Source organism: Pleurodeles waltl, chromosome 2_2 (genome assembly GCF_031143425.1).
Source record: "Pleurodeles waltl isolate 20211129_DDA chromosome 2_2, aPleWal1.hap1.20221129, whole genome shotgun sequence".
Classification (NCBI taxonomy): domain Eukaryota; kingdom Metazoa; phylum Chordata; class Amphibia; order Caudata; family Salamandridae; genus Pleurodeles; species Pleurodeles waltl.
In genome coordinates this window covers 834,487,462-834,515,260 of record NC_090439.1, presented here as the reverse complement: position 1 = coordinate 834,515,260, position 27,799 = coordinate 834,487,462, and the positions used below count along the sequence as shown (strand labels likewise).

Genomic DNA, 27,799 nt, shown 5'->3' with positions numbered 1-27,799 from the left:
CAAACTAGCCTGCTCAGGCCAGTCCCGGCACTGCTCTCATGCTTGGTATAGCATGAGAGCAGTGTCTGGATTGGGAGCCTGCACCCCAGTGACTGTCGGGAAAAGAGGCGCAACAGAGGCGTCGAGGATCGGGCGGCAGGAAAGTTTTTTAATATATATTTTTAAACCCTCCCCCCACCCCCTTTCAACTGTACCCCTCGTGTCTCACCACCTTTGATTGGTGGCAGGTGCCACTGCTTGAGCACCATCACCAAAGACTAAGGGAAACACAAAGGGGAAATTGTAGCCTTTAACAGAGTTCAATGGCCATGATGGACAGTCTACTGAAACAATAGCAACTCAAGAAAAACGCATGAAAGACAATGGCTGCAGGAGCTAATTAAAAGTAATTCTTCTCTTTGTACTTCTTATAGTAGGTTTTTGAAGAATTGATGGTGTAAGAGTGTAGTTTGGCTGTGCCACCTCGTCACTGGGAAGAAGAATGTGAAAGGGTGATCATTTTCTGGTGGTCACAAGATGGTGGCCACATTCTGTGTAACATTTAATCTGATTCATTTAACTCTTGTACTGCAAAGCATGTGAGTGGAGTGTATCTTTGTTTATGGTATATAATCAACATTTTATGATTATCTTTCTGAGACTAACGTTTTAATAGTATTATTTTCAACATCCGTCTTGTATGTTCATATGTGTAGTGTTTAGAATTCAAATAATTTGAAAATATATTTGTGTTTTATTTACTTGGCTGGAGAGAAGGCTGGCACATATAATTTTCTTTTTTCACTTAACATTCATTGTGGAGTTGCTTTTTTCAAATGTTCCTTTCGAGATGCAGGTGTTAGGAACTGAGATGGAGTCAACAAGAAGCTCATTGTGCATGAAAGATAAGAAAGCCTGGGACAAACTATGCAAGGACGAGGAGAGGAGTGTTCTGGAAGCTTGGCAGTTGTAACTCTTTTTAGTTTGCTGAGACTGAAGAGTATCAGGATAGGATGCATCAGGGGTTGAAAATTGTAACTTTTAATTAATTTTAATTAGGGTTTTGTTTGAGAAGCTTCGACTGTGATGTCATAGTCCTGGGAAATTGTGATTTAAGGAGAGTTTATTTAGTGAAGATTCAGACCCTTTCCTATCTTTAGTGTTAGCTGACCCTTCTCAGGTAAAGACTTCATATTTTGTGTGGCTTCATGCAATCACACCTCTCTTAACAGAATATTCTACTGAATTTCTGTTTGCAGACCTTTCTCAATATTTTTAGTATTAGGATGGTTAGAGTTTAGTTTAAATGGTTAGCCAGATAGTTTGGTTCTAGTGACCAAGAATCATATGCTTTTCCTGATCTTTTGTATCATTGCAATAGACGTTTTAGTCTTGTATATGCAAACTAGGTTTAACAATTTGCAACGCTTTAATTCTCCTTTAGTCATATTATATGTTTATCCTATGGTTTTGAGACTCATTTATGTAACATTGACTTTGAGTCTGTAATAAGCCCATTTAACCTTATGAATAGACTTTGAATGTTATTATGTGACATTTGGGTTAGAAAGAAACTGTTTATTGAAACTGAACTGAGACGAAAAGATTTATCGGACCCCAGAACTAGTGAAAGGGTCCCAGGCTATATCAGATGGTAGCAGTAAGGATGGTTATCTTTCCGAGGTGGAAAGAACTAGAACCATATTCTAGAGTAGGTAGTCCTCAGAGCCTGGTTTCCAGGGTCCATCCGCAGAGGTGGAAAATCAGCAGAGTCGGAGAAGAGTGGAAGAGAGTTGGCCTGGCGGCAGACTAGTGAGTATTAACAGGATGAGGAGTGCAGCAGCTTGTATTTAGATTGCAGTGATTTTAATGTTGGATGGTGTTTTACGGAGATGTTTTGAATGTTGTGTGAGTGCGGTGATTTTGGATGTGTTACTTTCAGAACTTCCACCCCCTTATAATGAGAATGGAGACAAGACTGGAAATCAGAATGTTGGTGGTAGTGGTCCAGTTGCTATTGCGACTACCCCAACAAATTCGACCCTTAACCCGGTGGGAGTAACTTCTACTGGGGCAGCTTGTGGGTCTCGGAAAAGAGGAGAAGGAGAATGTGTTCCAATTGATTCTACAGTGAGTACTGTGGATGATCTTACAGTTGCAGTCAGTTCCTATGTATAAGACAGAAGATCCTTTGAGAAATATGTATAATCTGAATGTATCTGGGAACGCTGAAAGGCAATGGTTCGAGTACCAAAGATTTTGTTCCTTCAATTCCAACTCAAGCTAGTACTCCATGTGGGGTGAGTGCAGATACAACAATGAACATGTCAGGATGTGCTTCTATGGGGTCAAAAGATGCATTCTCACACTACTCTCGCCTGGGAAAGAATCATCTTTGAGTCAGGGAAATGAGTCCACCCTGAAAATTCCTGTGATTACACGATCCATAAGTGCCAAGGAAATAGATGAATAGGTACAATTCTTTAATGGAAATACTCCATCTAAGAGTACAAGCACAGAGGTAAATGAGGGAACAATTCCATCACCCCCAAAGGAAAGAACTACATATGTGACTAAGTTAGTGGTAGATCTGGACGTGTTGATTGTTGGAAATCTTGGGTTGGAGAGGCTAGATACATACCAAGAAGATGAGCGTGCTTTCATGTGTAGGGACATTACCAAATGAGCAGGCCAAGTACATGATAAGTTGGCAGAATTGGCACAGAATTATGAGGTTGATTTGAATAAAACAAAAAACCTGCACAGAAGATATTTCTGAGATGGACACCAGGATTAAAAACCCAGATTAAGGAACTGATTCATAACATTAGGAAATTGAATGAATTGGATAAATGAGAGACCAAATGGGTGAAAAAGAAAGAGGTGAAGAAACCCTCTGGTGAACCACCTCTTGTTGGAGCAGAGGGAAGCATCAAAATTTTCCCTTTGAGATAGGTGACTAGTGGGGGGTATGTATAAGTGCCGTGGAGTAGGAGTGATCTTGCATTATTTACCAATGATTTCTCAAAATTGCAAGAGAAGACAGCTGAATGGTACAAACAAGTTGAAAGGTTTGTGAAGATTTTGCAGATGTTGTGGGTTGATTTGAACATGTTGTTCCACATTGTCGTTGCGAGTGATTTGTAGGTGGAATGTAAGGTAGCTATCCACTGGTCCGAGAAGGAACCACCTAGGAATCTAATAACTAAGGCTCCCTCACCATTGGTTATGAAGAAGTATCAGGAAGTCATAACATTTCTGAAAGGGAAGGTGCCCCCTGAGAATGTTGATTGGGTAAAAATTGACAGGACAACTCAAGAACCAAACGAGAGGCTACATGCCTATTAAGAGAGATTGCTACAGGCATTCAAACAGTATAGTGGTATTGAGACTTTAGATGGAAAGGATATGGGACAGCTTGTGCCATGGCTTGTGACGGTTTTGAGATCAGAGATTTGTTTGATGATCCAGCAGCATTTGATTTGTTGGCAGGATAAGACAATTGATGAGATTTTGTGTTACGCTAAATAGTGCCAGAGGAAATAGAAATGAAGCAGAAAAAGCTCAAAGAGAAGTTAAGGCTTGCTCAGATGAAAGCAGCTCACAGAACTTATCGGATGCCCGTAGCTGTGAGTGATGCAGACACAATGCAAGTGTATCAAAAATCACAAAATCAAACACAAAGGAGAGGTTGAGGTCTCCCAATAGATCCTAGAAAGGAATGGATGTAAATAGTTTAAGGAGGTCAACCCCACGTCATTTTTGTAACAAACTGGGACACTGGAAGCAGGAATGTTGTTTAAATCCTGCTAATCAAGCTCAAAATGCAGGGTGTGTACCTTCACAGAACAATAACTTTAACCAGATGCAGGGAGTTCAAAGACCTAGGAGTCAAAATTTTAATGTGCCCAAGGCCCTGACCATGCAAATCCCTCAACCTCCGATGCCACAGCAAAATGTTACGGGCATACATCAACATCCAAATCAAGGTCTGTGGATAAATGTGAATGGAATGCAGAATGGAAATCAGTTTCAGCAATATTCGTTGTTTGATACAGGAGAAGGAAATGGGTCCGATCAGTCATCCTGACGGTGCTTGAGAGAGAAGAGAGACTGCACACTTGGTGCAGCTTTAGAGGTGGACCATTCTTAGATAGTGAAGTGGATGGCCAACCTGTGTCATTTTTGGTTGAAACTGGTGCTACCCCTTCTACTCTGAGAACAGTAGAAGTCCCAAACCAACCCCTTTTGGGAACAACAATCCAAGTTGTTAGTGTGAAAACAGGTGACAGTTGAGGAAACCACTACAGTTTCAGTTAAAATAAGATCCTTTGAAGGCAGGCATATTATGTGACCGTAGTCAAGTGAATCTCTTGAGAAGAGATTTGTTGGCGAAATTAAATTGTGTAATTTACTGTACCCCAGCAGGCGTAGTTGCTCATAATTAAGATGAAGATGCTGCCTTGTAATTGATGAAAAATGTGCCCTTTGATTTGAGGGAAACTGTTAAGCATGAAGTGTGGGATTTTGCTGGAAAGCAAATTGGACTGATAAAAGGTGTAGAACCTGTCTAAATCACTGTCAAACCAAATGATGAGTTTACAAAAACCCTGCGATATAATTTGACCCGAGACAATTGCTGGAATAACTCCTGTAATCGAGTCGGTAATTCAGCAAAGAATTCTGAAGGAGATAATGGGAAGTCCTCAAAACTCTCCCATTATGGGTCTTCATAAACCGAATGGAAAGTACAGCATTGTACAAGATTTAAGGAAAATAAACAATATCATTGTTCTCTGTTGCCCTGTGGTACCGAATCCAGCTGTGATATTGCTTCAAATTCCATGTGAGGCTGAGTGGTCCACTGTTATTGACTTGTGTCAGATCTTGTTTTCGACACTGCTGCACGAAGACAGTCAGTTCCTTTTTGCGCTCCGGCTCGGAAACAGGGCCTTAACATGGTATTGTGTCCCACAAGGGTATACTGAATCTCCTTTGATCATTAATCAGATTTTAAAGAAAAGTATGGAATTCTTGATTATGCCTTGCAATTCAGTTTTGATTCAGTACATCGATGACCTTATGGTGGCGCTGAATACTAAAGAAGCATGTAAACAGGATATTGTTACATTGTTGAACCACCTGGCTGAGAATGGACATAAAGGTGGTCATTATGACATTGGCGGTGAGTGATAAAGTGGTGGTAATACCGCCAACAGGATGGCGGTAATTACCTCAAAAACAGCCACCATATTGTCCAAGTGACAAAATACACATGAGTCACTGTGCAGAAAGGGCCAATGGCCAGTCCAAAGTACAAAAGGCTCACATGGCCACAGGGCACAGTCCAAGCCCCAACTCCTTCCCTGACGTAATCCGCGCTACACTGTACAGGGGCATCATGGTGAGACTGGCCAGGCCCCTCAGGGGGAAGGAGGGTGGGGGGCACTTCAGCTGAGTTGGGGGACTTACCCACTGGTTCTGGAGGGGGCTCCATGCCCATTACAATTAGCTGGAGAGTGCAAGGTCACAGTCTCTGAGTTGGGGGACTTGCTCACTGGTTCTGGAGGGGGATCCATCCTTCAGGTGAGGGCTGTTGTGTCCCAGCCTGAGGTAAGGGCACCTTGACCACTGCTGTTGGGGGGTTGGAGGAGGAGCGGCTCATGCCCCTCTTAGTTGGTGGAGTGGGATCCTTCCCTTTCCTTACCGGTGGAGTGGGATCCTTGCCTATCCTGCCTGGTGGAGTGGGATCCTTCCCTCTCTTGGGTGGTGGAGTGGGATCCTTCCTTCTCTTGCCTCCACAACTAGGAGGTGCCTCCGCTGTCCCCGTGGACTGTTTGGCTGAGGTGCTGGGCTGGGTCATTGAGACCGTGCTCTTACAGTCAGGACGGGGGTGGAGGGGGAGGGAAGAGGTCAAGTTGGGCAAGGAAAAGCTTCTTAGGGATGGTGGGGTGGGATGAGGGAGGAGGGATGGGAGTGGAGATTGAGGGAGTGGTTGTTGGAGGTGTATGTCTGCTGGACTTGGGTGCAGGTGCATGGGCAGTGTGCTGATGTGAGGTGGATGTCTGTTGGGTGTCTGTGTGCATGTGTTTGTGTCTCTTAGGAGGTGGGGGCAGACAAGGTGGGACAGCGCACAGGGGACGCCTGGATGAATGTTGTGGAGGTGTCTGCAAGTGAGGTGTGTGAGCTGCTTGGTGTGGTGATGGTGGTGGTGGCTGTTGAGGCAGTGCATGCAGGTGTGAGTGCAGATGTGACAGTGAGGGAGGAGGGAGAGACAGTGGAGGCAGTGGATGTTGTCGTGTGTGCAACTGTCTGTTGTTTGTGTGAGTGCTTGTGGCCTGAAGTGTGCTGCCTGTGTTTGTCTGTGCCACTCTTGTGTGATGGTTTGTGTTCATGCTTGTCTGTTTGTGTGCATGGGATGGGTTGGGGTTGAGGTGATTGGGACTGGGAAGTGGTAGTTGGAGGGGGACGGTAGGAACAGGGACAATGGCTGCCATCAGAGAGAGGGCCAGAGCCTGGAATGATCTCTGTTGGGCCGCCAATACACCGTGAATGCCCTCCAGGAATGCATTGCATTGCTGCATCTCGGATGCCAGCTCCTGGATGGCATTCACAATGGTTGACTGCCCTATAGAGATGGTTCTGAGGAGGTCAATAGCCTCCTCACTGAGGGCAGCGGGGCTGACTGGGGCAGGGACTGAGGTGCCTGGGGCGAAGTAGATGCCCACCCTCCTGGGTGAGGAGGCACGGGCAACTCAGTGAGGGGCTACTAGGAGGGCAGTGCTGGTATGGGGTGGTGGCTTTCCCTGTAGCTGGGGTGGTCCCAGAGGTGTCCACCACCACCAGGGAGCTTCCATCGGAGGAGGTATCAGAGTCAGTGTTGTCATCTACTGTCTCTGTCGTGGTGCTCTCCTTGCCCCCTCCGTCCCACTGGTCCCCTCGGCATCGGTGGACTCTGCTTCCTGGGTCCTATGGGATGCAGCTCCCTCTGTCACTGGTGCCCCTGCTCCTCCACCAGATGATGCTAATGCACACATGGACAGGATGACAGAAGAAAAGAAGAAAAAAGGGTGGGGTATAGAAAAAGGGAGCACTGGGTCAATTACAGCACCAACACCACATATTGTCACGCACAAGGATCAGGATTGAGCACCATGCATCGCACTGGCATTACATTGGCTAGGTACCACAGCAAGATGAGAGCCAAACACCACCAACTGCACCCCTCCTGGGACCCCCTACGCCCTGTCTGGCATGGTATGCAACCTACCTATGTTACCAGATTTAGCAATATACCCTTTACCCTTGAGCAGGATCACACTGTGTTCTCTGAGCTGGCATTGAGGGGCACCCACTAACTGACAGCCACCACCAGGTTCCCATGCCACCTACCAATCATAGTTGTAATGCACACTGTACTCACCCCCTTGTGACTGCTGTGATGCCCTCAAGCGCCCATCCAGCTCTGGGTAGGCCGCCGCCAGTATGCAGGCCATCAGGGGGGTCAGGTTCCGACGGGCACTCCACCCTCGTTGGGAGGCCATCCCCAACTGGGCCTCCCTGGTCTTCCGGGCCCAGCTTCACAGGTCCTCCTACCTCTTTCTACAGTGGGTGCTCCGCCTGTTGTAGACCACCCAGGGTCCGCACATCCTTGGCAATGGCACGCCACAATCCCTTCTTCTGATGGGCACTGACTTACAGAGGAAACAGAGACACAAGGACACCACTACACATACAATCCAGCCTGTCACACATATGGCCCACAAATCCCTTTCCATCCCCATTGGCACACACATTACTCAGCACCCACTATGTACACTACAACTAGACATACGACCCCCCAAATGACACGATGCATACACACACATCTCCATGCAACCCTGTTACATGCCCCGTGCCCAAGGTGTACTCACTTGTTGGTCTGGAGGACCATACAGCTGCCCATACTGTGGTAGGACCCCATCCACCAAATGCTCCAGCTCCTCCGAAGTGAAGGCAAGGGCCCTTTCCCCGGTCACACAGGCCATTGTAGGATCCAGACACAGGTCAAAGAAGAACATGCAGTGTAGGTGTTGTCCTGTGGAAAGTCAGGAATCAAGTGAGGTCATGGACAGAAAATGGTGGTCACGACCGCGGCGGTGTACGCTGTCATGGCTGTCGAGATCCCCATTGGACACTGTACTCCAGGACACTGTACTCCATAGAGCCCCATGTTATCCAAGGAGGAATAGCACGGCGGTGCAAGACCGCCTTCCGCAATGAGGAGCAACGCCGGCAGAGTTGCCTCACTTCCACCTGTCCCTACATACATGACAGGCGGTCGACATTTTATGGTGGTGGACAATATTCAGATAATCGAGAACTGCGTCATTTCCATTTTTTGGACATACATTGCCATTCCCAATGTCCCATCATGTTCCTGCTCCATGTACACTGAGGCGGTGGTTCCATTGTTTAAGTTGTGACAGCCTAGTCACTCTTGTGTCCCTTAGATACCTACCACTGTTGAGGAATCGGAGGGCGAGACAAGCCCCCGTGTACAGACCCCTTGTGGACCTGGCTACACTGGAGGAGAGGCATATCATACTCACTAATAGACTGGACAGGGCCACAATCACAGAGCTATGTGCCCAATTGGAGCCTGATCTGATATCAGCTATCCGTCATCCCACTGGGATCTCCCCTCTAGAGCAGGTTCTATCAGTGCTTCATTTCCTGGCAACTGGTTCATTCCAAGTGACAGTGGGATTGGCAGCAGGAATGTCACAGCCAATGTTCTCAATCATGCTGGCAAGGGTTTTGTCTGCCCTGGTGAAACACATGTGCAACTATATTGCTTTCCCCCAGGTGGAATATTTGGCCACTGTGAAGGCAAGATTCTATGCAGTGGGATATATACCCAACATTATTGGGGCGATTGAGGGTACACATGTTGCGTTTGTCCCCCCTGCCAGAATGAACAGGTGTTCAGGAATCAGAAGAGTTTCCACTCACTCAATGTGCAGATGGTGTGCCTGGCTGACCAGTACATCTCCCACGTCACTGCCAAGTATCCTGGGTCAGTGCATGATGCCTTCGTCCTGAGGAATAGCAGCATTCCACATGTGATGGCACAATTACAGAGGCACAGGGTGTGGCTAGTTGGTGAGTCCCCACCCAATGTATGTCAGTGTATGCCTTCTGGTGTTGACCCAATACCATTGTGTAAGGCCAATGTTTGTTCCTCAATACTTGCAGGTGACTCTGGCTACCCAAACCTATCGTGGCTCCTGACCTTGGTGAGGAATGACAGGACAGGGGCTGAGAATCGTTTTAATGATGCACATGGGCGAACGAGGAGAATTATTGAGAGGATCTTCGACCTCCTGAAGGCCAGGTTCAGATGCCTCTGAATCCCTGTGCTACTCACCCAAGAAGGTCTGCTAGATAGTAGTGGCAGGCTGCATGTTGCACAACCTGACCCTCAGATGACATGTGTCTTATCTGCAGGAGGAGGAGACTGGAAATGCATCTGTGGCAGCAGTGGACCCTGAGGACAGTGAGGATGAGGAGGCAGAGGATGAGGATGTGGACAACAGAACATCAGTTATACGTCAATAGTTCCAATGACACACGGATGAGACAGTGGAACTGACCATTCCTCTGATTATTGATGCGTTCTGTGTGGGTATAGCAGGATGGCATTCACTTCCTTTGCATTTCTACTAACTGTCACCTATGGCTTCTCATTTTGCAGATGTTGGTGATATGACAACAGTGTACTGATGTGATGTCTACAGACAGATACAGGTCTTAAAATGTATGCTATCACTGTCTTCAGATGATTTGAACAAGATGTAACTGTTTCCATATATGCACATTTTTATCATATAAAACACTTTCACGTAGGTTGTGTTCAAGGGTGATTATTGTAGTGCAAATAAATGATGGAAAAGTGCAGTGGAATGGGGTGATGGTAGAGGTTAGCCCAGGGTATTCCAGTCTGTTTGTAGCACAGGTCCAGTGTCGAAGGGGCCACAGGAAGGGGAGCAAAGGTAGTTCAAAGTGGACAAGGTGACAAGGCGGGACACAAGGGGGACATTCAGAAGGGCCTCATTTCCTGTTGGTGGTCTTGATCTTGGCAAGTGTCTCTGGCTTCTGTCTGGGTCACAAGTAACGTTTGCAGGGTGGTTTGCCTTCTGCAGGAGGAATGGTGCTGGTGGCCTGTGGGTCCTGTGGCAGGGCCTCCTGCCCACTAGCTGCAGGAGAAGTGGTGGGCTGGTCAGTAGACTTGCTAGTGGTAGGGGCCCGCTGGTGTGCTGTTGATTCCCTCATGATGTTGGCCATATCTGCCAGAACCCCTGCTATGGAGACCATGGAGGTGTTGAGGGCCTGCAAATCCTCCCTGATCTCCTGACAGTGTACCTCCTGCAGCTGCTTCTTCTCCTGCATGGATGTGGCCCATCTTGTCCTGGGATTGTTGGTAAGCCCCCAGGACTTTGGTGAGTGCCTCCTAGAGAGCCGGTTCCCTGGGCCTGTCCTCCCCCTGGCGCACAACGGTCCATCCAGTGTCCATGTTGCCCTGTGCCTCTGCCCCCTGAACGGTGTGCCCACTGCCACTAACCCCAGGTCCCTGATTGTCTTGGGTGTGAGGTGTGGCCTGGGGTCCCTGTACAGGTGGGCACACTGCTGATTGGGGTGTCCTGGGGACAGAGGTGTGGGAACGTTGGGTGGGTGATGTGGTGTTCGATACTGATGTGAGAGGCTCTGTGGTGGACTGTGAGTGGGCTGAGGTGGCCGACTGACCAGTTGTCCCAAGTTGTTCATCCAGATCCTGAAGTCCAGAGTTACTGTCATCACTGGGGGCGTCTCCTGTTGACGGACTGGTTAGTCGTGGCACCTCCTCGCTGCTTAGATTGGCTGGGGCACCTGTGGGGATGTAAGAGATGTATTATACTTCATGTCTGTGAAATACTGTACAACCCTTGCTTCCCCTCTATTGTTGCTGTTGCCCTGCCACCTTTTTTTGTGTATGGTGATGTATTGTGTGCTTGTTAGTTCTCCATGCTGTCCATGCTTTGGTGATGGGTGTCCAAGCAGGGCTGGAAGGGCTGTCCATGCATTGGTATGGCATGCAGGGCTTGGCATTGGGGCTAGTCATATCTGTAGGTGCAGTGTGTGGGGTGGAGTGGAGTGATGGGGTGAGGGTGAGGGGTGAGATGGCATGCAGGTATGGGGGGTGATAAGTAGTAAATATTGACTCACCAGTGTCCAGTTCTCCTGCTACTCCAGTGAGTCCCTCAGGATGCAGTATTGCCAAGGCTTGCTCCTCCCATGCTGGGGTCCACCGCCAGTCCTCTGGATGGCGAGCTGGTGCCTTGCTGCCACTGAACGTACCTTCCCCGTAGGTCATTCCACCTCTTCCTGATGTCATCTCTTGTTCTTGGATGCTGTCCCATGCCATTTACCCTGTCCACGATTCTCCGCCATAGCTCCATCTTCCTGGCAAAGGATATTTGCTGTATCTGTGCTCCAAACAGCTGTGGCTCTACCCTGACTATTTCCTCGACCATGACCCACAACTCCTCATCTGTGAAAGGGGGGTGCCTTTGTGGGGACATGGGTGTTGTGTGGTGTGTGTTGTGCAGTGGGTGTTGACTGATGTGGTGGAGTGTGGGATGCGGTGTGCGTGATGGATGTATGGGTGTTTGTGGTGTGTGTGTGTAGTTGTCTCAGTGGTCTTCGTGTTAGTTTTGTGATGCTTATTGGTATTCGTAAAGGGTGGTGTGTGATGTGGGTGTGTGTTTTATAGTGCTATGGGTGGGTGTGTGTGTGGTGTGTGTATGAGTGTCAGGTGTGTTTGTTTAGTTTTGGCCAATGTTGCTTTGTTTTGAATTAGGGTGACCTTTCTGAGTGCGCGATGTGTACCACCAATGGTTTACCGCCATTGAATGTCCGCCGTGGTGATTCGTGGGTCATAATGTGGTGGGCGTTGTTTTGTTGGCGTAACGGTGTGGGTCTTGGTACCGCCACTTTAGCACTGACCTTTGGGCTGGTGAATTTGTGTTTGTGGCAGTATTCTGTCGGTTTAGTGTGTGAGTGTTACAATATGGCGAATGGATGTTCGCCACCGCAGCGGTATGTTGGCGGCCGTTACCGTGGCGGTAAGTGGGATTTACCACCAATGACATAATGAGGGCCAAAGTGTCCCCTGGAAAATTACAGTATTGTCAAAATCAGGTTCAATACCTTAGACATTAATTTGAGAAAGGAGTGAGAAAGGTATTACAAGAGAGGATTTCAGCTATACTGAAAATAGATCCACCAACTACACAGAGGGAGGCCAGATAATTTTAGGAATGGTGGGCTACTGTAGACAGTGAATACCCAACTTTTCTCTAGTGGCCAAGCCTTTACAGAGGCTGACACACAAGGATATGCCTGATCTGGTACCAGGAGACAAAGACTGCCTTGTTACATTTCTTGAGCTGAGAGAATCTCTCTGTCATGCCCCGGCTCTAGGGATGCCGATTATAATACATCTTTTGTACTTTTTGCCGTGAGAGGGAGGGCTTTGCTCTCTCAGTGCTGGCACAAATGCATGGAAATGCCAAGAGACCAGTGGCAAATGTTTCTGTTATGTTGGATCCTGTTGCATCTGCTTTGCCTGGCTGCCTTAAAGCGGGTAGCTGCAGTTAGCACTGCAATGGAGAGGTGTGAAAATGTTTTTATGGGACATCCATTAATAGTGTATGTGCCTCATTCAGTTGAACTCTTATTGATGAGGACATGCACTCAATACTTTACCAGCAGCAGACTTACTAAGCATGAGCAAGTGGTTTTGGCTCCGGAGAATGTTACTTTTAAACGATGCAGAATTTTGAATTCTGCCAATCTTTTGCCAGTAGTGGGTCAAGGATCAGTTGAGACTGTGAAGGAGACCATGATTGCCTTGATGTCACTGAACTATGTGCAAAACCCAGACCAGACATACGAGACGAACTGTTGCTCAAACCTGATTCTGTCCTTTATGTTGATGGTTCATGTTTGAGAGACAGTGGAGGGAGTCTGAGATCGGCCTATGCTGTCTGTACTTTGTCTGGAGTTGTCGAGGCTTCTTGGCTTCAAGGAATATCTTCAGCTCAAGTGGCCAAACTGATTGTTCTTACAAGAGTAGGTTGTGTTTCCGATCAATTAAAAGTGACAATTTTTATTGATATCAGTATAGCTTTGGTGTCATTAATGACTTCAGACAACTGTGGTATCAGTGAGAATATATGACGTCCTCTGGATCACCAATCCGGAAAGGTGAACAGGTGAAAAATCTCAACGCACTCCAATTGCCCAAGCAGGTTGTGGTGGTTAAGTGTTCTGCACACTGCTCTGGAGATTATCCTGTGACTTTGGGAAATCATTAAGGCGATCAGATTGCAAGGTATTGTGCCCATAATGTTTGCAAATTTAACAGACAATTCATAAATGAAGGAATGAATGAAACTAAATTTAACCTCTTGTTGACAACAGCTGACACCTAGGATGAGGGGAAATGGTTACAGGAGGAAGTGTACGAGGAAGAACAGCAAGGTTGAGTTAGAGCAGGGTGTGTCAAGAGAGATAATGACATCTGTGTTTCAGTAGCTGAGAGGACAGTGTTGCCAAATAGTCTGTTGTCATCTATGGCTTGACATTTCCGTGGCCCTCCTCACACTGGTAGGGATGTTATGGTGAGGTTGTTCAGGCCGACTTGGTTCAATCCTAAATTCATAGTAATGGCTGAAGCTCTGTGTCACAGGTGTGCTGTGTGACAACAGAACAATGTTGGAAAGAGGACTGCAGTACATTGAGTCACATAGGGAAGTCAAGAGGACCTTTTAACAGAATTCAGATGGATTTCATTGAGATGCCCATGTGCAGTGGATTGAGGTACGTTTTGGTAATTGCGTATGTCTTTTCCACTTGGGGTGAAGCTTACCCAACTAGGCAAAATGGAAGTCTTTCTGTGGCAAAACTATTATTGAGCAAGCTCATCCCAAGGTTTGGTTTCCCGACCTCCTTGGTATCAGATCGAGGAACTCATTTCATTAATGAGGTACTAACATTTTTATGCGCAGGATTGCAGGTGGATCAGAGACTACATTCCAGTTACATGCCGGAGGCGTCTGGTCTTTTTGAACAAGTGAATGACAGCTGAAATCGAGGTTGGCAAAAGTGTGGGCTTCAACATCTCTGAAGTGGCCTGATGCTTTGACTCTAGTGTTGATGAGTCTTCGGAGTGTACCTGATAGAAAGATTGGATTGTTCCCCCCACGAAATCCTGATGGGGAGGGCAATGAAACTGCAGCAATTCCTGTGAATGCACTTGTGAATATAACTGTCAACATGCTTCTAGACTATTGCAAGGGACTAGTTGATGTGGTGCGTTCTGTGTCTCATCAGGTGGAACAGTCACAGCCTCCCACAACAAGAACAATGCTATGACCTCTGTCCCTGTCATTGGGTCTTGGTGAAGAAACACGGAATAAAGATGTGTCTGGAATCTCATTGGCGTGGGCCTTATTAGGTGATTCTAGTGAAAACGACTGCTGTCAAGTGTGGAGGTCTGCCTAACTGGATACATGCTTCTCACACTCGCAGGGTGGAGTGCCCCATCGATGAAAGAGTGCCTGTTCAGGAAGAGCCAGTAGTGTGTGAAAGAAAACTGGAACAGGTCAATCAAACTGTCGGGGACCAAGCTGAGATTGAAATAGCGCTCAACCAAACAGAAGAGGGTCCCGAGCAAATCACTTCTGACACTGAAACAGAACAGATCAAAGTTTGTCCTGAGGAGCAGGAGTCAGACTTGGAAGCAGACCACTAGGAGGGAACAAGTGCTATTGGAAGGCGAGTGGAAGCCAGAGACCAATGGCGTGGACGACAGGGGCAAGGAGGAGTGACACTGTCTAAAGAGAGTGTGTCATCAACAATTGCTGAGGAAACAGAATTCTAATTTGAATGAAAGTACAGATGAAAGTGTAAAACTGAGAAAGTCAAAAAGAGCACAAGTACCAAGTTGCAGGTACTCTTCACCTGAATGGACCTACTTTGCAAATTACACATATCAAGAATTCTGGGAATGTTGGCATCAGCATACAGGTTCAGCTGAGCCTCAGTGAATTGGACGTTGTGATTGAGCTGCATTTGGACCTTTCATTGTCATCAGGTAGCGTAGTTTGTGCACATATTAGAGACATTTATATTGATTAGGATCAAGAACTTGGAAAGACGCCCAAGACCCAGTGGAAGAAAGACAGTTGCCCCTTAGAAGAACACAGAGTAGGGTAAGGAAGCAGCACGAAGATTTATATGTGCTGATACTGAATGAACCTTGAACTGCTGTACTGTAGAGCTTTATTTTCCTAATTGCATTGACATAACCAAGAAAGGGACATTAATTGCTGTCATATTTTGCTTGATAATAGATCTGATTCTAAAGACGTACTGGAGATCAATCAAAGAAATAGGCGTAGATGTATCATAGGCGCTTTACTGCTTATTCTGCTTATCTTACTGATAATATTGCTAGGAGGAGTGTTCTCCCCCACAAATTCTGTAGACGGGGGGGGCTTCTTCTGATATTTCTTCACAAACTATTAGTTCTAGGAAAGGAAATACGTTAAACTAGAAAGCAATACACATAGATGTATCTAGAGGAGATTATTCTGCAATTGTATATTTCTGCCTGCTGTATGAATATGTAGAGGCCATGAAGGCAAGGGACTGCTATGTATGTACACAATTGCCTGTATTACCTATCACCACATCCCCGTGACTTATGGAATGTCATGTAGTTTGTTGTTGAGTTTATTTTATGGGACAGGATATTATCAATATTATTTCTCCAATTATGACATGGTTCTTTCAGAAATCCCTATAACTGAACATTTAAATAGATGCCCAGATCATTTGGAAATAAAAATCATTGCAAGATTCTTTAAACCTGTTTCTACCGTGTATGCACATAGACACAACTTAATTTGTCTTTTACTAGATCACAGACAAATTACTTATTCCTAAGTCAGAACAAATGGACAAAGTAAGAAATAGAACATCAGTTAGTTGGAAACTTAGCTGCTTTAGCTTTAGATTGGAAACATAAAGGGAGATTGTGCATCTGGATGGAGATGTCCACCACTGACGATGTGTTAATGGGAAAGAGTAAATGTGAACACACATTTGAAGTTCGGGGGAATTTCAAGTTATATTTGGATGGGGAAGATGCAGTGATCCCTGGTGTTTATTTTGTATGTGGTAGGTGAGCATATTTTACAGTACCAAAAGGATGGTATGGTACATGTTATTTAGGAATTGTTTTTCTTCTGTGGGAGTGATTTTGAATGATCTGAAAATCAGAAGACTGTCTACTATAGTGGACAAATTGGCCACTGGTACTGCTGGAGTACTATTGGTTATCAATACTGAGATGAGAGCAATCAGATCAATGGTTTTGCAAAATCGACTAGCGATAGATACTTAAAGTTCAACAATGCTACACTTTTAACCCAGATAAAAGTGAAGATTTGCAGAAGTATATTCAGAATATTCCACGGCTGACCAAAGATTTGAAGGAATTGGAAGCAACAGGTGCATGGGAGGTAATTAGGAGTGGATTTTCTGCTAAAGGCAAATGGTTTGGTAGCTTTGGAAGTGGAATATTGGGATTTGTGCTGATTCTTGTTGGGTCTTTTCGTGGTAGCTATAGTGTTGTGTGTGGGATACAAAATGTTTCAGGGAATGAAGGTTCAACAAAGCAGGAAAAGAAAGAGAGCAGAAGTTGAAGTGGAAGATAGTGTAGACATGATGATATGAAGCGTCTTGAATAATCTAGGTGGAAGTTGTTTAAAACAACTAGGTTTTAGAGAGTCTCGTTCAAGAATGAAAAGGGATTTGTGATGAGTCTATAAGTCATCAGAGGGGGGGGTTGAAAGAGTAGCGTGGCTGTGCCACTATGTCTCTGGGAAAAAGAACGTGAAAGGGTGATCATTTTCTGGTGATCACAGATGGTGGCCACATTTTGTGTAACATTTAATATGATTCATTTAATTATTGTACTGTAAGCATGTGAGTGGAGTGCATCTTTTTTTATGATATATAATCAACATTTTATGATTATCTTTTCGAGACTAACGTTTTAATGGTATTATTTTGCATATTCATCTTTTATGTTCAGAATGCATATAATTTGAAAATATATTTGTGTTTTATTTACTTGGTTGGAGTGAAGGCCTACACATATTATTTCCTTTTTTTCGCTGAACATTGCGGAGTTTTTTTTTTTTTAAATGTTCTTTTGAGATCCAGGTGTTAAGTGCGGAGATGGAGTCAACAAGAAGCTCATTGTGCGTGAAAGAAAAGAAAGCCTGGGATAAACTATGCAAGGATGAAGAGAGGAGTGTTCTGGAAACTTAGCAGTCATAACGCTTTTCAATTTGCTGAGACTGAAAAGTATCATGATGGGATGCGTCAGGGGTTGGAAACTGCAACTTCTAATTGTATGTAATTAGGGTTTAATTGGAGAAACTTTGAACGTGATGTCAACATCCTGGGAAATTGTGATTTAAGGAGGGCTTAGTTAGTTAAGATTCAGACCCTTTCCTATTTTTAGGGCTAGACGAACCCTTCTGAGGTATAGACCTCATACATTGTGTAGATTCATGCCATCACAACTCTCTTAAAAGAATATTCTACTGAATTTGTGCTTACAGGCATTTCTCAATGCTTTTAGTATTAGGATGCTCAGAGTTTAGTTTAGATGGTTAGCCAGAAGAGTTTGGTTCTAGTGACCAAGAATCATATGTGTTTCCTGATCTTTGATATCATTTCAATAGAAGTTTTAGTCTTGTATATGCTAACTAAGCTTAACATTGTGCAACACTTTAATTCTCCTTTAGTGATATTATATGTTTATACTATGGTTTTGAGACTCATTTATGTAACGTTGAGTTTGAGTCTGTAATAAACCCATTTAACCTGAGGAACTGACTCCGAATGTTATTATGTGACATTTGAGTTATAAAGAAACGGTTCAATGAAATTGAACTGAGATGAAAAGATTCATCGGACCACAGAATAAATGAAAGGGCCCCAGGCTCTATCAGATGGTAGCAGTAACAGATGGTTCTCTTTCCAAAGTGGAGAGAACTAGAACCATAGTCTAGAGCAGGTAGGTCCCACAGCCCGGTTACCAGTGTCCATCCCCAGAGGTGGAAAATCGGCAGAGTCTCAGAAGAGTGGAAGAGAGTTGATCTGGCAGCGAATTAGTGAGTATTAACAGGATTGGGAGTGTAGCAGCTTGTGATTAGATTGCGGTGATTGTAAAGTTGGATGCTGTTTTACAGAGATGATTTAAATGTTGTGTGAGTGTGGTGATTTTATCGAGAAATTTAAATGAAATGGTTATCGGGTCTGACGTGGCCTAAGATCCCAGAATAGTTTAAAAGGTGTAGCAGACACCATATTATATTGTCTGCTGAAGATCTGCGGTCATTGTGGGAAGTCATCAATGACTAGGCTGAAAAAGAAGTTCACTTTCTGTAAAGGTGAACGAATTGGTATAGTGGATCTTATTGCGCATAGAGAAACTGTACCAGTTCAGATGTTACTCCACAGGTCGAGGCCTCATCAGAATTGATTGTGAACTATCTTGTGTGATTGAAACTGCTTATTCTTTAGTAAAGCAGACAAGAGTTTACTGTATTGTATTTTGTACCCACGTGTTGTTTAAGAGAAAGTGTGAGTACAGATTGTAAAGTAGGAGGAACTGATGCGATGAGTGAGGACTACTTTACAGTGTGCTGAGCTGGTATAGGTCGGCTGGTGTGGTTCCACGTTTTGTTAGGTGGGCGATATCACGAGGTGCCGTGCTGTGATTGGTGGTTGCGGTAGAGCAAGGGATTGTAGATATGGCACTATTTTGAATTTAATTATAAAATGGAGTTTGGAAAGATTAAATATGATTATATACTAGAAGTTGTAAAATAGAAATATATCTTACGCAGGTCATGTTTTCAATCACGTCGCAGTTGTTTTGATCAAAGGTTTCAAGGTGTAATATTTTGGCTCTGCAAGACAGAAAATGGCAGCAGCAATCCATTAATATAAAGAGAGACAGTGCACCTAGAAAATGAAAATAATTAATTTATTGTCTGTTGGTGAATTGTATGGGTCCAAAGGTGAGCAGTCAGCTGTCTCTGCTATATGTGCACTCATCTCCGTGATAGGCACAAACCTAATGCTGGCATGAGTTCATTTTTGTATCAGTATACTATGCACATGTGAATACAGTCACCTGACAAGGAAAAAAGTATGAAAATAGGTAGACAGGCTAAAAGGCAGAGACAGGAAGGCAAGAAGGAAGACAGACACAGGAAGGTGAGACAGGAAGGCAGAGAAAGGAAGCCATGCAAGAAAGCAGGCATGATTCATGCGTATTTGAATAGGAGTTCAGGTGCTTTCTAAGAAAGATCAGACTTCAACACAGTCAGTGGGTGCACACTGTACATATGTGATCCCAGCTTTGAATTGGTAAAACCCTTTGATTAAATACATTCTTTTTGTTTCTTTCTATATTTCATGGCTTTTCAACATAAGCACAAAGTGTTTGTAATATGGTCCTAATTTCACAAGATCTATATTTGTGATGGTATAGCAGAGCAAACTATAAATACTAAAAGATACATTTTACTCATATACCACTATACGCATTATTGCAGAAGCAGTTCTTCTCCATTTAATGTGGGGAATATTTCCAAAACATGTTCTGATATAGTGGGTTTGCCACCAAGTGAAATAAACCCAACATGACAGTGTTCCTCACCTGGTTAGGCGTGCAACTGCGACCACTATGTTAAAAATAACTCCAAAAAGCAATCCTATATGTGCAGCAAAGCATATTGTAACCACGTAGGTGCATATCCAAATGACCTTTAGAAAACAAAATACAAAGCACAATAAGGAGGTTTCAGTTCACAAAATAAAAATTGTGCGTTTTAGAATGTATAAACAAGACATAGCATGCTTCCATAGTTTGCACCAATTGTTACAATAATAATGTATTTTTTCTATGACAAAAATTAAAATGCTGTGACAATACAAAATATGGCAAAAAAAATTCAATTAAAAATATTACTTTGTCTTTTAATTATTTGAGCATGGTTATTTATTTATTTATTTAGGGGCATTTGTAAGTGTCGCATGCTGCTGATGGCCACCTTTGAGAATGGTTAAGTGTCAATATTTGTGTGCACATCTAGTGACATATAGATTCAAGATAGAACCCTGGCTGTTATTCAGTGCAACAAACCTGGGTTTGTAAGATTGATGTGGAAGCCTTGCCAGTAGGTGATCTACTAGAGCCACTACAAGATGTGCTAGATATCAGACGGGAAGGTGAGTCTTAGGTGTTTTGCAGAAAGGCAGTAGGTGCAGGCCAAGTTGGATACAAGTGATGTGGCTGCATGGTAGTAGAGGGGCACTTTTTGGGAGATTCATTTCCTACTTGTGTAGAACCAACACCTTCACATAATATCTTTGAATACCAATGGTACGAGAGCTTCAAATTAAATTAAGTTAATCAAGGAAATACTACATACCATTAAACCTCATATCATTTGTCTCCAGGAGATGCACTTTTCTCAAGAGCAAATACTTAATTTCCGTGAAGTAGGATATAGGGTCTTGATTACTTCTGGCTATAACTCCACCCAACAGGGTGTGGCTCTTCTTGTGTGGGATCAAAAATGGGTGGTAGTAAAGTTTAAGGTGGATACAGGGTGGGGCGATGGTTGATCGCGGAGATCAAAAAGGAAAATCTTAAACTTGCTATTTGCTCACTTTACGGGCCTCATGAAGATGACGTATCAATGTTTGACTATCTGCTAGGAGAATTACATCAATGGTCGGAACCCATAGTATTATTTAGAGACTTTAATATTTCCTTACAAACAGGGCTCAATACTGTATCACTGGGCCATGGAGCACTACAAACAGGAACTATCTGAGGGGCTTTTTAAAGCAAATTTTAAGATTTTATGCACTAATAGATGTCTGGTGTAGCTGTAGACTACAAGAGAGTGGATTAACTTTGTGTTAAGCCATCCATAAATCTCTTTCACGGATCAATATGTTCTTTGCTAGCCATTAATTACAGTTTTATGTTAACATTTGATTAAATGCTAGAGTAACTTCTGATCACAATTCATTATCTGTGTTCATTAGGTTTGATTGAAGTTGCCAATTCCCCACCACTCCCTGCAAACTTTTGATCATGAGCTATTGTTAAATAATGATTATATCCGAGTGATGGAGAATAAGATAGGGGAATTTATGGAAGCAAATTTGACCTCAGCCTGCATAACCTTGGTTTGTAATGCATTTAAGGCCTTCTCCAGAGGACAGACTTAGATTTGTCATACAACAGAAGGCAGATAGACTAATTGAGACAGGTTTGTCTATTAGCCAGGATGAGACTGAATTAGCTCAAACTATTTTCAAACTAGATCTGTTGTAAATAGCCTTGGCTTTGGAACAAAAGGTGGACTTACAAATCATACTGGTTACAGGGTCAACAGAAAATCTGTGCAACTGAGTTGTCACGATTTGAAAACAATCAGGTGATGGGTCAACTGTTGGCTTATTGATAGCCCCCTCTGAGTCTGTAAAGAGCTACACTACAAGTTAGACACTTGTATAGTGAACTAACAGCCAGGGTCGCTTGTGGGGCTGTTTTTCAGACCCAATTCAAATCACCAGGGGTATTCAGCAGGGCTGCCTTATCTCACCTCAACAGTTTCTATCTAGAACCTAATATAGAGCCTTTACATACATACAGTCTAAACCTAAAGGTTTTAGCCCATGCAGATGATGTTGCCATTCAGACATCTTCCCAGTTGGGATGGTGGCAGCTGTTGAAAAACTAGCAGAAAAAAGTTAGAAAGGTCTCGGGCTATAGGCTTATTGCCAATAAAACTCAGGTCATTACCAAAGTTCCCACCTTAGCATTAGATGCCACAAGGGTTCAGTCTGCAACATACCTGGGGGTACAGATGACCATGAAAGTAGAGGAAATAACTGATCTAAATTACATGATGTTCTTTGTTTATTCTATAGAAAAATTTAAGAAATACAATAGACTGCATATGGAGTTTATTGGAAGATGCAATATTATAAAGGTGGTTATACTACCACACTATTTATATCTACTCTGATGTATATCTCTTTATCTCCCCAAAGCCTTCTTTAAGAAGATCGAAGATAGCTGGCAGAAGTTTATATAGAGTTCTAAGAAACCTTGGTGCACAATACAGCATCTTCAACTACTGCGGGCAGTGGTGGTATGTCCTTACCAGTTTTATGGTGTATTATATTGCAGCCTTTACATTTCGCTGTATAGCCTTATAGCAGTTATGGGCAGAGAGAAATTGTCTCTTTGTCAGATATTTCTTGGCTACCTGTGGCATTAAACCATTTACAAGCCTAATTGACACAGCATACTTTAGAAAAACAAGATTCAAAACATTACTGATATATCATCAAATTTGGGTTTGTGCTAGGAAACTATTTGGTATTATTCCCATAATCAATACACACTCCTTGGAGATAATCTTAATTTACCCCTTGCTGTCCATACTAGTTTCTAGGGTTGTTGGGCTCACTTAGACTTCCATACTCTTGGTCAGGTTTGTAATGACGAAACACTTTAGTCCTGAGAGGCACTACAGCAAGTGCTTGCCCTGTCCAGACAAGGATTTTTTGTGTCCCTTCAACTTGATAGCTTTTTACAAAGCATGGAGGTGGAGGATCTAAATTGATCACAGAATGTTTTTTCTGAAAGTGACACGCAGGTGTCATGTAGGCTCTCATTATTCTAATGGGACTACTGGATTTGAGCGGCAGAATCGCCTGCGGTGTGGGAGACTGAGTCTTACCCACTACAGGTGACACCTGTCGCCCCAGTCTGGGTTTTGCTCTGGCTAACTAGCAGTGCCTCATCTACCCAAGGGCGGGGATGATTGGGCATATAAAACAGACATATAAAATACTTACAGAGGAAAATAATGAGGAAAAAGCGATACATTTCAACTAAGAGCAATTAAATGGAGTATCAGGGTATAGAGGCAACATGATGATATTAAAACTTTAATATCTAATCAGAGACTGTTTTGAATGTTTACCAAATTAGGGTGAAATAGTTTCAATTTCTGAATGTTATTTTATTTTCCACATTGCTTTAAGAAAATGAGGGTAAAGCACAATGGAATATGTTTTAGGTGTGAGGTGGGCGGTGCCAACAGTGTACGTATCTTCTAAGCTTGTATAGTGATTTGTGGGCACTTGGATTCTAACTTCCAAAAACTCAATATGTTAATGCAGATTGATATTGGCTGGGGTAACAAAATGATCACACTTGGACATTTATCCTCCAGTCTCGATGTTCTTTTTGCTATCTCACTGGAAGGTTAGATCTAGCTTGACATTGGCTATATATAAAGTGACACAAGGCACCCACAGATCTGGTGGCTAGAATTTTTGAATTTGTAAGTGGCTGCAGGGAAGAAATCTCCATTTTAGAAAGCTACAGATGGCATTCCAGACTGATGAGAATAGGAGACCCGATAAAAGAATGGATGTCAGAGGTGCTATCTGGTAGAAATTTACCTTCATAATGAATTGTATCATTTGGATTTCTATCTCATTGAAGTCTTTAAGCATTTTATAATGAACACTGCACTTTGTTATTATTACTATTATCATGCAACAATTATTGCAATTTGGTGATTTTCCTTTTTCTGTTTTATTCACTTGTATACTGTGATGTTTCTCTTATAAGAAAAAAGAATGTACAAGACACACATCATCTTAGGGCACTGTAGCCCTTTTAAGTCCTTATGAAAATGACTTAAGAGAATGCTCCAGTGCTTCCTGAAATCTTTTCCTCTTCCATGTGCTGTTTTCATCATGTCTTTTGGTGGAGCTGTAAGTTGCAGGGAACCACATTGAAAGATAATTGTTTTGCCTCCAGCTGCATGTGAGATGATTTTCATCATTTTAGTATGTAGATGGAAAATTGTCTCAGAAAGCCTGCTCAACAAAATGACACAATGCATTCCACTAACTGTGATCCTGTAACATCTCCAATTCCTTTTAATAGCTATTTACAGAAAGATGTCAGGTGGTGACAAGACCATAGCAGGTGCAGAGGTGTACACATCATTCCATATACTCTCCAACATTAAATGCTCCCAACCCAAATGTCCTACTGTCCCAAATGTTGTCAGCATGTAATTCCAGTGACATAGGATTGTAAAAAGGGTCTCCACTTCTGCATGTCATGGAAAAAAATATTTCTTCTGAATACGTCTTCCCATTGATAAGAATTGAGCATTATTCCCAGTTTTCTTTCCAACACTCTTTGAAAGGGGAGTTTCTCTTCTGCTATAGGACTGGTAAAAGTCCAATTAATGTGAGATACAACTTTGCGCATCCTCCTAGTACAACAGAAGCTTTTTGAAGAGAGTGAGTGCCCTTTTGCCCCTGCCCCTTTTGCCTATAGGTGTCATATCCACTACCTCGGCTGCAGATATGTGTAAGCCTTTCTCTCTCCAGCAATCCAAAATGTGCTCTCAAACTTGATCTAATGCTTGTCCTCCACTCACTGTTACGGTTCAGCACGACTCTCGCTCTCCAGGTCTCAAAGGCTTGCCTTATTAAATTAGGTGTGAAATCTAGATTGCCCCATAATGGAAATAATGGTGATGGGAATTTTGTTTGCCTGCAACTGGGACCATATTACTGAAAGTGTCCAGGGGGTTCAATGGGCATGTGAGCTCCTTTGTGCACCCAAAGGCGCCCTTGGGTATTACAGAAGGGGCCACAGAGGTTTGTGCCAGCGCTACCTCAAGACGGGGTTCTCTCATTTGCAAGGGGGACGGCCCCATGCAAATGAGGGAATCTCTTTGCCTCTGCACCTATGCCACGTTATGGAAGCAGGCACAAAGGCAAAGAAGCTATCAGGAGGCAGCCCTCTAGAAGGGGGAAAGGGGTTTCCATGGACCCCCTACACATCCCCATGCTGGCGAGTTCAGTCACTCACTGCACGCACCTGCAAACAGATCTTCGAATCACCCTGAAAGTGCAGGCAGGTTTCTGCCTGCACAGTGAAACACAGAGTGGTTTTGAAGCAACTGCTCCGCATTTCTCTTGAATGCACTGGCCCCAGGGCAGCACAAGTTTGCAGGTATCCTGGGGACAGTGCATTCACTGTAATAGGGCGCATTTTCTCTTTTTGCACTTGGCGCACCTACTTAAAGGTGCACCATAGAGCAAACAGGAAAACTGCGCCATATATGTAATATGGTCCCAGATGCCTAAACTATTCCAAACTTTTAGTGTAACTCTGGTCACAACGGAAACATTAACATCGAGCTTCTATGTATGCCAGGGATCTATGATTTACTCCTCCATCCCTTGCTATGAACCTACAGGTGATTTTCCTACAGTTAACCAGTTCTGGGTTGTTGCTAACATGTTCATTTTATCACCTTTGTATTTTTCATAGAACACCTTAATGTCCAAGTGGGCTATAGAAGTATACTCCAGTATGTAATTTATCATGCACCAACTTTTGTTTGTTTCTATCTGCTACCATTAGATGAGGCAGCATACATGTCAAGCTTAGTAGACTTCACAAATCGGAAAAACACAAATAACTCATCAGGTGAAGAAGGCAGGGCTCTGTGTCCACCATGCCAGAGCAGAGCGCTGTGCCAGCCCGAGTCAGCAAGAGTGAGACAGATGGACGTACAATGGGCATGGTAAGGAGTGAGGCACTAGGCTGTAATGCGGGCCTGAGCGTGCCAGAACCTGATTGCCTAATCGTGTCAGAGCACATGAGAGTGGCTAAAGCTCAGCTGAGTGGCCGAGGGTGGTACGTGGTGTGCAGTGCCGGGTTGAGAAAATTGAGAGGGTTAAGTGCTCATTCGTGCATCTGCTCCCCACCTCTCATTCCTTGCCACCCGCTTCAACTCTGTTACGCGGCCCGGTGGCTGGAGCGGCTGCAGTATTTGTGAACCTGCCCAAGTGAATGTCCTGCCCTGCTCCAGTCATTTAGCGACGGGAGCCCTCCTGGGATGCAGTGGTGAGGACCACCTGGCAAGCGAAGGCAGAGAGGAGGTGAGGAGAGTGCTCTACTTGGTGTGAGACCTCTGTTAGAGAGACTCCATCTGGGGGGGTTAATGTGTGAATAGCAAAGGCGGCCGAGCTAGGACTTGGTGCAGTTTGTAGCCCGGAGCCCTCCCTATTATCACCTCCTCTTTTTTTATCTTGCATGGATTTCCACAGAGACATTAGCCACACCTTTCAGCAGCTTTGAGTTTTTAGCTCTGTTAGAAAAAAGGAAACTATAAGGGGACCTGCCCATTTGTGGAATTGTGAAACAGGATCGTTGACCGGTCAGAATTGGTATTGACTAAAAATGACCACACTTCACTCTGGCTGACTGATTATGTAAAGGGTCTGTGTTAAAATAAATCTAACCCTTTGGGGCAAAGAAAAAAAACTAGATGATGTAAATGTAAATGTGGGTACCCCACCTAGTCGAATTGCTGATTATCTCTCTGTTCCCTTTAGGCCTCCAAGCACTCCTGCAGGGGGGTCTGGGACTATAATCCAAGAGGAAATGCCTTACTCTCTGAAAGAGAGCATTACCCTCCCAGGCATAGACACAGAGCTTAACTAACGGTGCAGGGCACAAGAGAAGTATAACAACCCAAAAACACTGCTTACACCTCCATTTACAACAGGCCTGCAACTTTTCAGTAGTACGCTTTCAGAGCACTCTAGGGTAATGTCTCAAATATCGGCGACGCCTGATCTGGAACTAATGGGTAATTCATCATGCAACCTTACAGGCCAAAAGGTACACGTTTCAGATTCACTACTCTGTTTAGAGAGTATTCTATTCTATTCTAGAAAATTTGTAGTGGGTTCAGATTCTATTCAGGACACAGTTACTATGATCCTGAAGTTACCAACCAGTACCAAGGAAGATAGGAAAATAGGCTAATCAAGGCAAAGTGAAAGTCCCTTGTCAAATGGAATCCCTTAGGGTGCCTCAAGAAGCTTGTATTAATGCTCCTGGCTCTTGTGCTTCTAGTCTTGATTTCTGCTCGCAAGCAAGAAAGCCCCTTGTTAAGGCCCCTTGGGATTTCTCTAAAACAGGATCTAGGGTGGAAAGCCATACACTTGCGATAAGATACCTCTTTGATTTCTGTTCTGTGGCCTCTGCTGCTCCTGGATCAAATGTGACTTTCTCAAACCTTGAGCTTGAAGTCTTTCCTATCTTTAAGACAAACTCTCCCAGAGTAAAATGTGGTCACCTCAGCAGAGAATGCATAGCCTGAAGGCAAAGGCAAAACAGAAAAATGGAGAGGGAAGAAAAAATACAATTGGCAAATGTCAAAAAAGCCCTGAAAAAACACTGCTTTCAAGAAGAGGAGAATGTTACAAAAAGGTTTTAGGTATCCAACAAAGGTATTCAGCAGGAAAGGCTGAACTCGGGCCCATTGGCCCCTATCATCACTCCTCGTGTAGCGAGGAAGGATCTTAGTACAGTGAATAGGCACCCCTTGCATGGCCTACTATTTGCTCTTCATTCCTCAGTCTGGCGGCTACCCCATTTGTGGACCCTTGTGAAGAGAAAGCAACATTGATACCATCTGTCCGGGAAGACAACTCAACTTCTTCTGCTTCTGTTAATATCCACATGCTAGACTTTGTGCCCCTTTCTGATTTTGATTTGATCCTGAAT

The 27,799-nt window shown here is 44.0% G+C and overlaps 1 protein-coding gene across 1 annotated transcript in view; it reads right to left on the bottom strand.

Moving 5' to 3' along the window:
* SLC26A7 (solute carrier family 26 member 7) overlaps nucleotides 1-27,799 on the bottom strand; it is a 619,854-nt gene that overhangs the window by 50,501 nt on the left and 541,554 nt on the right. Inside the window, exons 11-12 of the mRNA XM_069219229.1 lie at nucleotides 19,811-19,917; nucleotides 18,989-19,055 (exon numbers count right to left, since the gene is read on the bottom strand). Of these exons, the coding sequence (XP_069075330.1) occupies nucleotides 18,989-19,055; nucleotides 19,811-19,917 (174 nt within the window). The remainder of the gene's footprint in view (nucleotides 1-18,988; nucleotides 19,056-19,810; nucleotides 19,918-27,799) is intronic.